Here is a 12900-nt window from a genome sequence, read left to right on the forward strand (position 1 = left end):
TTCTGAGATTACACAAAAAATTTAAATCAATCATGGGAAACAGCAAAAAGTATAATCTACTTTCTTCCTAACACAGAATAAGCCACAAGGGAGCACATGATTTAATGACAAGAAGATGCATCTGATAAGATAATAATTTGCTCAAGGAGAGATTTGGGTTGCAAATGCAGCTGTTCCAAGAAGTTAAACCCACAGGCAAGAAATTACTTAGTTTTTGTGAGTGCTATATTCAGAACTATTTAGATAAAGTGGTGATAGACCCCAGAAAAGTACATCAGATAAGGAAGCATAGAACCAAAGGTTCTCCAATAATGGAAAAGGAAAAAAAAATAAATAAATTAAGAAATCAGAAAGATTTCCACGAACTATTATTTCTAAAACTGAATCAAAAATATTTCAATTATTAGACTGCTCAGCACAGAATCTTCTTTTAACAGTGACTCACTTGAGAAAAATGTATAAATATAACATAATTCAGTTCATATACATGAGTGTTTAGTTTCCATTTGGGACAAGTTCCATGGCACTGACCTGGACTACTACATGGATGTCCGAAGGCAAGCACATGCAGAAACACAGCTTTCAGTTCCTGTATCAGAAGTCTGGCACTGCTTTCAAAACCTAAGCTCACAGAGGAAAGCCCACTCATCTTTTGGCATCATTACATTGCCTTCATATATGAATTTTTACCAGAATTCATGACTAAGATGATTTATTAGCAACACAAAAATCAGAAAGACTCACAAAAATCTGCATACTGTGACATGCTCTGATCTGTAGTATCTAGATAGACAATACCATGTTGACATCAGAAGAATTAACTGAATTCACTTACTTTGTAACATCACCTACTTATCAAAGGAAAACACACCTACCTCGCTAAAATAGCAAAGAGTTACTACCCGGCAGTCTTCTCTTGTTATGGACAATATTACTGCAAATTCATGTGTACACGTAGACTCCAAGGCCCATATTTATCCCCACTGAAGTTTGACTGCAAGTGTTGATAAGGGAACACCTGCATGGATCACTTAGCAGGATCAGTCTCACAGCAGGGAGAAAAAGCCAGTAAGAATGCATGTCTTCAGGACACTGCATGCTTTCTCTGTTGAAACATGCAGACTAAAAAGCATGAAATGATCTTGGCTGATGTGCAGCACACAAGTGTCTGAATAACTGCTTTTACATTGGCCATGGTACCTTGCCATCAAGTTTTCAATATGCTAGGCAGACGTTCCCTGATAATACTAGCCAGCCTGCATTCTTCTCTAGCAAGGAATCAGAGAGAGAGAAGCTGCACTCTGCTGATTTCTGCTATTCAAATGTGCTTGTGGGTTGGAAAGTTTTAGACTAAATTAAATAAATAAAGATAAATAACTCTGCATTGAAAATTTTACACGTTTGCATCTTTCATTGGCCTGAACTTACAAAAAGAGGACCGGCAAAAGTCCTTCGTATTTTCAGTGGTGCTAGGCTGCCTAAGACCCTCTTGCACTGAACATTTATAAGGACACCAGCAATTAGTTTCCTCAATGAAAAAATGAGAAACGGAAATCTGACAGATGTTGGCCACATCTTTTTATAGGAGATGCAGAAGAGCAGCTGTTACTGCAGGGATTGTAGGGATTTCTTGTGAAAGTTGGTAGCAGATGTCACCATCTGCTACTGCCCTCTCTGTTAAATAGAGGCAAAAAGGAGACTGAAAGCTTGTTAAAAATAGAAAAAAACAGGTAACAACAAAAAAATTCAAGACACCCAAGTATATTTGCAGCAAGCGGTAGAACTCCTTACCGCACTCCCTCCTAGCAAAACTGCAATCCAGTTGCACAATAAAAGCAAAGAACACTCCCCATTCTCTTCAAATCACGATTTCTTTTCATTTTAATCTTTCTACATGTACTTTGACAACCTTCAGCCTGCAATCTAACACCTAGCCATTTCCTTCCTGGCTGAAAGTGATCATAGAAATGAGCAGTTGCATCCTTTCCCTCTGGGTATACAGTAAGGGTCTGATGACAACTGCTTTACCAGAGCTGGTATCAGACAAACAAAAATTTCCTACGCAATGATCTACACAATTATGTCATGCATGGAGGCAAAGTATTTAGTACTTACACACACACACACACACGCACAAAAAAAAAAAACAGACAAAAAGAAAACAAAACTTCTGTTGCATTGTGTCAGGAAACATGCTGTACATGTTTGTACATCTTGGCAGATAACGATCAGATGAGGCAAGCAATGAAGTGGTTAACCAAATCGGAGAGTTATCTCAGGCATCCAAAGGCACATTTTGTAAACCTAGGAAAACTATACACAGAACTGAGGAGCAGAAAAATTAAGGGCTTGTCTGGGAAGAAACAAATGACACTGTCAACAAGTAGTTAGCTTTCTTACTCATAAAAAATGGCATCAGTGAGATCCACAGCCCAACGAAAGAATAGGAATCTTTCCAATGGTATAAAGAAGACTTGGATCATGCCCCAGCTTTCCAGAAAACTAGACTTGCTAATTGCCTCACTCTTTCGCTGTCAAAACCGTCATCTCACTGAACTGAAATACCTTTTCAATATTGCTATAGGGCAGACATTTCCACACTGGTAATACCGGGAGCCACATTCAACCACCAACAGAAACTTGCTGATCACAAGCTTCTCCATTTGGTATTCCACAATGTTACTAAAGAAAAAAAAGAACAAAAAAACAACCTCACAATACTATGTGTCCAGCTCTCTGTACAAGATCACCCACTGGAGCCTGGAAGGTCACAACTTTGGAATTAGCCCTCTGAAACGTGATAAAAAAAAAGAGTCTGTTATGGCAGCTGCACAAGATTACTGTGGAGAGATCATTCAGAGTCATACTAACGTACATCTCCCTGCTTTATCTGGGAAGACTTTTTAGGTTTTGTCTTGTATGTTTGGTTTTGGAAACATATACCATCTTGTAGCTTACTAGCACTGTAAAGAGCATTTTGCTTTTCAGATGATGTCATGTTTAGACAATAAATAAGTCTCAGAAATGGAAAAGGCCATTCCCCTTTGGCACTGCCATAAATAAGGAGTCACTTGAGCCATACCTGGTATATGAGTGATAAAAGTAAGAGAGAAAACCAGCTTTAGCAAGGCTTATTGCTGTTACCAGTCCTTTCCCTAGTATAGGGGAATTATGCTTACCTTACATTACCAGGCCATCACTTGAAATACTACGCTCAGCCAGTATAAATCAACATGGCCCAGTTCACTTCAACACAACCATACTGATTTGTGTGAGCTGAAGAACATGTACTGGTCAAAAAGTGACCAGTACCAGATTTATTGTTATACCTACTGCCTCTCATTTCGTAAAGAAAAAAATAAAAAGGAAAATACTACACAGCCACTTGTTCTATTTTAAATGAGATTTTAGATAATGCTCTCTGTTGTTACATATGCATGCATCTCTTGAGCAGGGACTCATTGGTGCATTTTGATAATGCTATACAGCTATTCCCCAAATTAAGATGAAAGGTGCAGATAGAGATAAGGTCCAGGTTCAAGCAACCTGGAACTTATTAGTGTTCTTTTTTTTTTTTTTTTTTTCTATAAAGTCAATGTGGCTGCCACTGCCATGTGAAAGATCAGCCCACACAGTGAATTTAAGCGTTCAAAATTGCAAAGTAGTGTCACATCTTAAGATCTACTCCTGTCACTGTATTTTTCTTACAGAGTAAAAGAACAAGATAAAAGTAAAAAAATCAAACAAGCTTCTCAAAGCCAGCACTTTTCTCAAGTATTCCTAATTTCAAGAAATAAGAAACCTCTTATATTAGACTTAAGCACTCTCTACCCTTACAAACTCAGTGCAGACTTGTTTATTACAACGCAGTATACATGATGTTAACTACTACTAGAGCTTTCCAAAATAAAATTGGGAAGACTAAAGAAAAGAATCAATATTCTGAAATAACATGTTGTCTCTGCTTAAATTTTCCTCATACCATCCCAAGGAGAAAATGGCTTCAACAAAAACGGTATGAAATACGAGAACAAAATATACATCACTTCAAAAGTAATGTCTCCCATTCATTTCCGTGGAAACTACAACAGATACAAAGAGCACAACAGCACTATTTGATGTAGCAAATTCTCAGCTACTAAACACTATTTTTCAATATAGCCACCACCACTAGCTATACATTTTCACCATATTACCATCTCTGTAATGAGATAGATAATTCCTATTACACCCCCTTTGCCTCACAGAGCACTTTTATAGCCTTCAGAACCAAAAGTGGTGAATACCAATTAAGAAACAACCTTAAAATTCTTTTGCTCCTATTTTCTTCACTGAAAAATTTTAAGATATTCTCACATGAAAACACTAAGCAAATGACAGTGGGCTGTGTTTACTGTCACTTTCATTGCCTGTGCTCCTGCTAAGGCTAATGGAGCCAACCGGAACTACCTCTAAGACAAGATTCCTGCTCATGGCAGAATGGGCTTAAATTTTACTAGAATCACATACACACAACTAGAAGAACAGCCTGGAACTTCAAAGCACAAACTTCATTCTCCACAGGAACGTTAAATATGTCAAAATGAGACTTCTCATTGGAAGCTCCATTTTAGCAGTATCAAAGCTGGAATGAATGTCAGAGGGATCAAAACAGCAACAAGCAGTGAAGTTTTTATATTTCAAAATGGCACAAGCCTGCAGAGAAAAAAAACAGCAGAAATCATAAACGTGTTTCTGTAACTTCCAATTCATCCAGTAGATGTTTAGTATTACTAGAAATAATAGAATTATAGAACTGCTCAGGTTGGAAAAGACCTTAAAGATCAAGTCCAACTGCAACCTGACCTTACTACCCTAACTCTAACAACCCTTTGCTAAATCATGCTGAGCACCACATCCAAATGGTTTTTAAACACGTTCAGGGATGGTGACTCACCACCTCTCTGGGCAGCCTATTCCAGTGCTTAACAACCATTTCTGTAAAGAAGTTTTCCCTCATTTCCAACTTAAACCTCCCCTGGTGCAACTTGAGGCCATTTTCCCTCATGCTGTCACCAGTGAGAAGAGAACAACACCGCTTTCGTTGCAATCACCTCTCAGGTATTTGAAGAGAGCAGTAAGGTCTCCCCTCAGCCTTCTCTTACCCAGACTAAGCAGCCCCAGCTCCTTCAGTATCATGCCATGGTAGTTTGTGTAATTGCATTTTCCTTCATGATTCGTGTTGGTCAGGTGGTTTAATTTCATTTCAATTTCAACATTATAACGCAAAGCAATTTGCACATCACCTTATATAGTGCACCAAGACTATACTGCAGTGGAATGCTTAAAAGAAAGCAAAGTATTAGGGCTTCTAAGTGAAACAAGTTAGTGAATTTGATTCTCTTTCAATTTTGAACTTGTAGTGTCAACTGCTCTGGCATGAAGCACTCCACCAATTTCTGCCACCAAGTACTTGATGCATCATGTCCTGGAAACACTGCCTACTCAGTGTACTGTAAGGCTTTACAGCTGTGACTCGCAAAGAAATCCCTATTTAAATCATACTGACTTTTTTCCTCTGTTTTTTTTTTTAAACAGTTACAATTATGGTCTATTTTATATTTGTAAGTATGAGTAAAATGATTATATTTTGTACTAGGCTATAATTTACATAATTGCATTCCTGTAAAGTTTGAATTTATATTTCATTTAGCAACAGACCACAATAAAAGGCTTCTCCACTACGAATCCAGTTTTGTGTGTCAATTTAAAGTTTAATTTTAGAGTGTTTTCTATGTCACAGTATTTTAAGGGCAGAGGAAAGCTGTCACTGTGTAAGAGACTTTTAATCAACTCTGGACTTTTGCTCAAACAAACTACCCCTATTAATTGTTCCTAAAGTAGTGCAAGAGGAAAAAGGATGATTAAGTGGAACTTAAACTGCACTGCTATTAAGGATTAAACAGAAAAGCATTTTAAAGCCATACGTTGAAAGCCATCGTGTCAGAAGGCATGTGTCATAATCCACAAGTTTCCAAAATATACCAGGCTGTATTCATTAGTCTTATGAAATTTAGAGGGACTACTATTTCTGCTTCTTACATTGACATTTATGTGCAAATAAAAATCTTGAATACAAGTCACACTTGAAATTGCATTTGATATGCTCACCTGAACGATTTTAAAACCTGCCTTTTTATTATATCATTTTAACATTATAGCCTTAAGTTACTATCAGGAAGGAAAGAAAATACAGAGATGCTGTGATATTTTTGCAGTCTGTTGAGAGCACTGATACACAAAATCAGATACTCCAGACTCCCTTCATAGTTGGAGGGTTACAAAATGGAATGCGATGCTTGAGAGTGAAAACTGCCATACAGCAGACTGCCACAAGGGCTACATTAAACACAGTGCAGACTACCTCAAGTCAAACAACCTCACCACAGCATTTCGGAAATTTAAAAAAATCTTCCGGATCATTTTTCTTATCAGATATGCACAAACTTAGGAACAGTTTTACATGGATTTTCTAACCTCTCCTGGGACTTTCATGATTGAAGAGAATGCCATTCACAGCAAAGAGATTGTAGGCCTCTCTGAAGTTCACCACAATCCAATAGGCATACAGTTTTGCTGCACCTACAAGAATAATTGAAGATGTTGCACATAATCGTTCCACTTGTGCACTGCTCAGACACATACACACATCTCTCTTGCATGCAAGGTGACGGCCACATTTCAACAATTCAATTAGAACTCAGTTCATTCCCCAGATGTGTCACATTTCATAGGAAAAAAACATCCAGGCCAATAAACGGCAGCTGAATGAGAAAATACTCCTTTTTTGCACAGCCCCAGGATCGACCAGGAAGGGTTAGGGCACTCCCTCACTTGTTTTCTTATGCACACTCAAGCATAGCAATCTTTCTTTTACAATACAATTAATGCAGCCAGAGCGTGTGAAATATGCCACTGTGGTGACCTCTGCTAATAAAAAAAATGACTTTAGAGGAATAAAAGCAAAAATCTGCTGCCTTAACAGTCAAATTGATTTGAAACTTTATCACCAAAGTCTTCCATGCACAATGCTTAAATAAGTGTTTCAAATTTAATGCGAGGTCATGAAGGAAAAAAAGAGATCTTGGGAGTTTTTCATTTGGGCGACAAAAAGTATGAAACCTTATCATCCCAGTGCTATCTTACAATTCTTAGTGAAGGAAGAGCCAACCTTCCCCCTCCTCTCTAAAAGAGCTCTCTAATTCTGATCTGAATGAACACAGTCTTGAGAAGTGAGATGGTAATTTCCAACCCCCGGGCAATGGCAGCAAATACTTTTAATATAGTAATTCATAAAGGTATGCCTCTCAACATGTCTAGTCACTTTTGCTCTATCGTTATTCTAATCTCACACCAGAATGACTTCAGCCCTGAGACATGAGAAGAGAGAACAGACATACAGACACTACTGACACACACGCATCAGCAAGCCTTACCGTAAGGCGATCTTGGGTAAAAAGGGGTGGTCTCCTTCTGTGGGATTTCTTGCACTTTTCCAAAAAGTTCACTGGTGGAGGCTTGGTAGAACTTCACCGAATTGATAAGGCCACAGGTCTTAATAGCATCTAGGAGCCGTAAAGTGCCAACTCCATCAACATCAGCAGTATACTCTGCTAGGTCAAAAGAAATCTTGGGAGAGAAGGAAATAAAAAAAATACCAGTTTTACTAGGAGAATCAGAACATGCAGCAGTCATGCACATTTAACTAAGCAAAGTAATACACCACTTGTCACAAATCATCTAGACACTTCTGTACAGAGTTGATGCTCAGTTTACAAAAGTACTCTCAAAGGATTTCTAAGAATAAACAAGAAGTTCCACAAATAGCAGAATCAAAAGACTGGTGTTCCCTGATCTCTCTCTCTGGATTACTTTCCCATGTGAAGTAAGGGGTAAGCCTACCCTATAGTGGGAGCATTATCAGGCGCTCTCTCATCTCCACAGCTGCCAATTTTCACAATACTCACTTGGGCTTAGTGTCTTCGACACACTCAAGTTAGTTAAAAATGGTCTAAATATAGTTTAAAAATTATGTAAGATAAAAAGACACAAGCATAAACGTTTATTTTAGAAATAAGCAACCTTAAACAACATTCAAAGTTGTGCAATTTAAACACACTCTAAACTGAAGAAAAGATTGGAAATATCTGTTCTCAAATGACATTCCCAGCCTCACCTGGCTAAGGAATATCAAGTGTGACTTTTGCACAGAGGCCAGGTGGATGATGAAGTGGGAGAGCAAAAGGTAGAGGTATCCAAATGAAAGCTGGCTTCTCCTCTAGCTGACATATCCTTCAAAATTTGGTAATAGGTTTGTGGACACAGCTCTCCTTTCTCTTCCTGCCTCAGTAGTTCTGTCACTTTCATGATGACCTTGATTGCAGCACAGGCCACAAACAGTACTTTCATTCACATCATCTCTCCAGCCTAGCATTTTGCCTCTACACGCTGTTTTCTTTTTTTTTAAACAAACAAAGAAACAAATCACAGCAAACTGAAACATTCCCTGTTTATACCATCGACCTCAAAAGAAAAAAAAAAAAAATCAAAAGGGAGTGGACCATTAGAGTGATCTCCACCATCACTACGAGCAAAGGAAAAATTACTCTGCTTAAGTGCTCCTATTGCTGATGACTGCCTTTCAGGAACAAGGTCTACAGCAATAGCAATGTTACAGCCTCTTTATATGAGGTCCAGAGGTTAGTAAGACACTACCAAAAACACACATAACAAAACTGTTGTCACTTCCTTAGCATTCTGTGGCAGGTTAGTTATGAGTAGAGCAGAACATAAGTGACCCTCACTGACGAGCTGAGCTAGCCCAGGGAAAGTGATGGGAAACAACACTTGCCAGGCATGTTTTCAGTCTCTCTGCAGATTCAGACAGACAGCCAAGTATTCACTTCTCCAGTTAAGCTGCTTCCTCTGTTCTGTAATCATTACAGGCTTTGGGCTTGTTTACAGAGCAGATGAAATCAAAGTAGATTAATTTTTTAATATGCATCACATCTATTTTAATACAAGTATGAAATAATGTAAATTGTGTTGGCACACTCCAAAATAAAGATGCTCTCACTTGGAGTTTTGACCAGAAACAGTTAATGGTATGAATTATAAGAAATTTAACCTTTCTTTAAAACCAAAAGAGAAAAAAAATAAATAAATAAAAAAAGGAAACCCAGTTCTTTATATGTTAGCCTGGTATAGCCCCGCTGAAACTGTACACTGGTCAACTTAGAAGTGCTGAGCTTCTCATTTTTTATTTTTTAAATTTGTTTGCTACAAAGATAACTGACACTTAAAGCCTCTCAGCTTCACTGTTAAAGTAACTCTTGAGAACACATCTTAATGAATAGTGATATTGTCAGTAATCATAGAATCCTTAGATTTGGTAGGGACCTCTGAAGGCCATCTACTACAACTCCCCTGCAATGAACAGGGACACAACAGCCTGATCAGGATGCCCAGGCCCTTATCTAGCCTCACATTAAAAATGCTCTAATATACATAAATGAGCATATTCACAATACGGCTAGCAACTTCATGTATTCTCAATGGCTTTCCACTGCTCTAAAAGAAAAGGCAAAACACTAATTTTAGCAGAATCAAGAACTTAACCATATTAACATATCCTTCCTAACAAATAAACTGATGAAACAGCCCTTTAAAATGCAAACTTTGCTTTACATATTCCACCGACATGCGTAAATGGTGCACGTCAGGTGGGTTTAAATGAGAAACCCCAGACTATAAAAACCTCTTCACTAAAGTGAACAAAGAGCCTGCAGTAGCACTAGCAGGGGCTGCTCTTGCTGGCTGATCGGAGACCAGTTTCACAAGACATGCCTTTCCCTATTGCCTGAAGAATGACCTCAATGTTCACCTAGAAAAATCACTCCCTCGGGTATGAGGTAATTCTGTCTCCATGTTGGCCTGGTCTGAGTGTTCTCGAACAGAAACCGACAGCTCTGTGTGGGTTTGGTGTTTTTGTAATGTCAACTATTGTTCACCAGGGACGGGACGCAGACCGCTAAACTCACTTCGTTTTGGAGCGCAGGTTGGACTAAAATGGCATTCGAGAAAATGAAAAACGGTTTTACTCACTAAAAACATCAACTCCAAAAACACAGGGCTGTTAAAGACATTTTGAGCAGTGTCACTTCACACTAGAATTGGATTCTAATTCAACGTTAAGACCGTAAAAAAGTTTTATAAAAATAGTTATAAATGAAGCAGGACAGAGTAAAAAAAGTGCTAAGCTATCCATTACCACATTCTTTCTTCTTCTGAACATGTTACTTTCTGCAAGACCCATAGGAATACTGAAGTTGAAGAAAATAATAATAATGAAGGGATCTCATTAAGAGGGACACGCAAAAGAGATGTGGCTTTGCTTGTACAACATACAAAAGGTCAGGGCTAGTGAAACAGAAACTAACTACAGCATCAGATTCTATAAACACTACTCAGAAATAATCTTCGCTAGTGCACTTAGCTCGGTGGGATTACCTGAGAGAGTACAAACTTCATGGTGGTTTCTAAGGGCAGGTGCATAAAGGTTACAATCAGCCCATGGTTTCTGAAAAGTTAAATATCTCCCCAGTGGAAAAAATAGTGTAAGTAATTCTAACAGATTAGAGTTTTCACACAATTTAATTTATGACAACTGTCTTAAGAGTCTGAATTAGGAAGCTGATCTCCACCACTGTACACCACTAATCACAACGGAAAGACAGAGAGAAAGTTTAAGGAGGTGCTCTTCATTATGCTTTGGAAAAATTATATATGTGTTAGTTTTTAACTTAGTTAAGCGAGATGCTCCATCCTAGCATCAAAAATCCCAAACAGCTTTTGTCACCAGCATACAGGAAGCAGTGTACCCAGTAATTTCTCTGAAGGCAACAGCAGGAGTTGTTGTAAAGACTGGAATAGCAAAAAGAAATGCCTCTGCCTGGATGAAATTAAAAACTGAAAGTTTTCTCATCAAAGAGTCTGGAAGGCATAAATCCAATACTCCTTTGTCTTCTTTGGACAGACTTTGTGTCAAAGGGAAAACAGTATACCAAGAAAACTGACATTGTCTACTTGGAAGGTTTGAGTGAACTTGGAACTCCCTTCCCACAGTGCTTTTGGAACAGTCATAGCCAACCTCTGGATACGCTTTGAATCTATACACTGAAGACGTGCCTCTTTATTCCATTCAATAAACAGTGATAGCATTATCATTAAAAGAGGACAGAACAAAATGGAGATACTAATATTCTTGGTTAAAAGTAGTTCAGGTCCAAGTTTTCAGGCTCTGAATACGTTGCAGCATTGGCTCAAAGAATATTCAAAAGGAATCAGGACTTTTATATGCTGTCTTCAGCTCGTCTGAATTTCACTGCTGGACTAATCTCTAATTGTGGAACAATTCAAATACATTCTTAGGCAAGCATAAGTTCCCACAGCAAGGCTTACTCATAGGATAATAAAATTTTCTTGAGAAAAGCATCATTAGTTACAACATTCCTGGAAAGACAGGACACAATATGAATACACTTAATACTATACTGTGTCTCTTCAATAACACAACTCCAAGAATGACAGTGAGTTTTGTGAATCAGTCCCTATATTTTGAATTCAAACTCCTTTTTTTCCCCACTTCTTTCTTCATAATTGTCAGATTCAATCGCTACATGAGATCCAAATGTAATAAAGCAATGTTTTAAATATGATGTTTCCCAACTGATCATTCAAAACCAAGCTTAGCAAGGTCTTTAACAAGATTTAAAAGCTTACTGAAAACTATCTAAATGAAAACATATGGGACTTGCCCTCCCCAAGAACACATTCCTACCATGTCTATGAGTACTATATACAAGCTGCAGATTTAATAACACTTGCTTCTGAGCAGTGCATCATCAACAGTGGTGATATTCTGAAAATAAATATGAATTTCTGTTTTGTCACTTCAAACAATCCAAAGGATTGTCTGTAATCATACCACCTATTAGCCTTCTACCGAAAAAAGGTACGAACTAGCAGAACATGCTCTAATGCTCTAAAAGATAAAAATAACAATTTGAAATTTCATCTCCTTCTTACAATATCCTCAGTTTAAGGATATGGAATTTAGCTGGCTAGCATTATAAAAGGAAAGCTTATGTAAAGTAAAGTCCCAGAAGGAAACAGGATAATAGAAGTGTAAATTATGTATTATTCCTTCACTGCAAAAGCAAAGGTGATTAACGTAAGTATAAGATTAGATTAAGCATCTTTGTTCTCTTCAAAAACCTTTAAGTAGTTTTCTTTAGATTTATCAGAGCAGAAGACGTGTCAGGTCTCTTTAAGCACTGCCAAAGGTTTACACCTGAGAAACAAATTACAGAGAAGAAAAATTGCTCAAAATGTTTCTAGCCTCACAAATTTCACAGCAGTTACTTTTTTTGTATTTTTACAAATCAATTCTATTTGCTTTGAATATTCAGTGTGCCTTCCACTGCCAATAAAAACCAGTGGGATCACTTATATCATCTCAATAAACAAACTGCTCAACCCCTAGGAACAGGCATTTAAAGCATAACATTCCAACTGCTAAATCCAATACGGAGTATGGGCCAAGCATTCCTGCAAAGTCCTAACACCACAAAAAAAAGACCTAGGGATTTTAGGAAATCCAGAGAATTTGGGTGGAGGCGGAAGGTGTTGAGGGGGACGGGAAAGAACCTACACACCTACAGAAACATCAGGTAATCTTCTAGAACATGACAATTCCTCTTGCCTCCAATGGCTTAACTGATAATGAACGCTTAATGCATTGCCTTTTCACCCAATAAAGGTAGTAGCTGAAAGATACCAAAATCCCCCCCCCCCATAACT

General features: G+C 37.9%; 1 protein-coding gene across 1 annotated transcript in view; it reads right to left on the reverse strand.

Moving 5' to 3' along the window:
* The window catches only part of GMDS (GDP-mannose 4,6-dehydratase), a 393916-nt gene that overhangs the window by 245670 nt on the left and 135346 nt on the right, over nt 1-12900 (reverse strand). The window contains exons 5-6 of the mRNA XM_010708463.3: nt 7476-7668; nt 6517-6621 (exon numbers count right to left, since the gene is read on the reverse strand). Of these exons, the coding sequence (XP_010706765.2) occupies nt 6517-6621; nt 7476-7668 (298 nt within the window). The remainder of the gene's footprint in view (nt 1-6516; nt 6622-7475; nt 7669-12900) is intronic.

This window comes from Meleagris gallopavo, chromosome 3, assembly GCF_000146605.3.
Source record: "Meleagris gallopavo isolate NT-WF06-2002-E0010 breed Aviagen turkey brand Nicholas breeding stock chromosome 3, Turkey_5.1, whole genome shotgun sequence".
NCBI classification, from domain to species: Eukaryota; Metazoa; Chordata; class Aves; order Galliformes; family Phasianidae; genus Meleagris; species Meleagris gallopavo.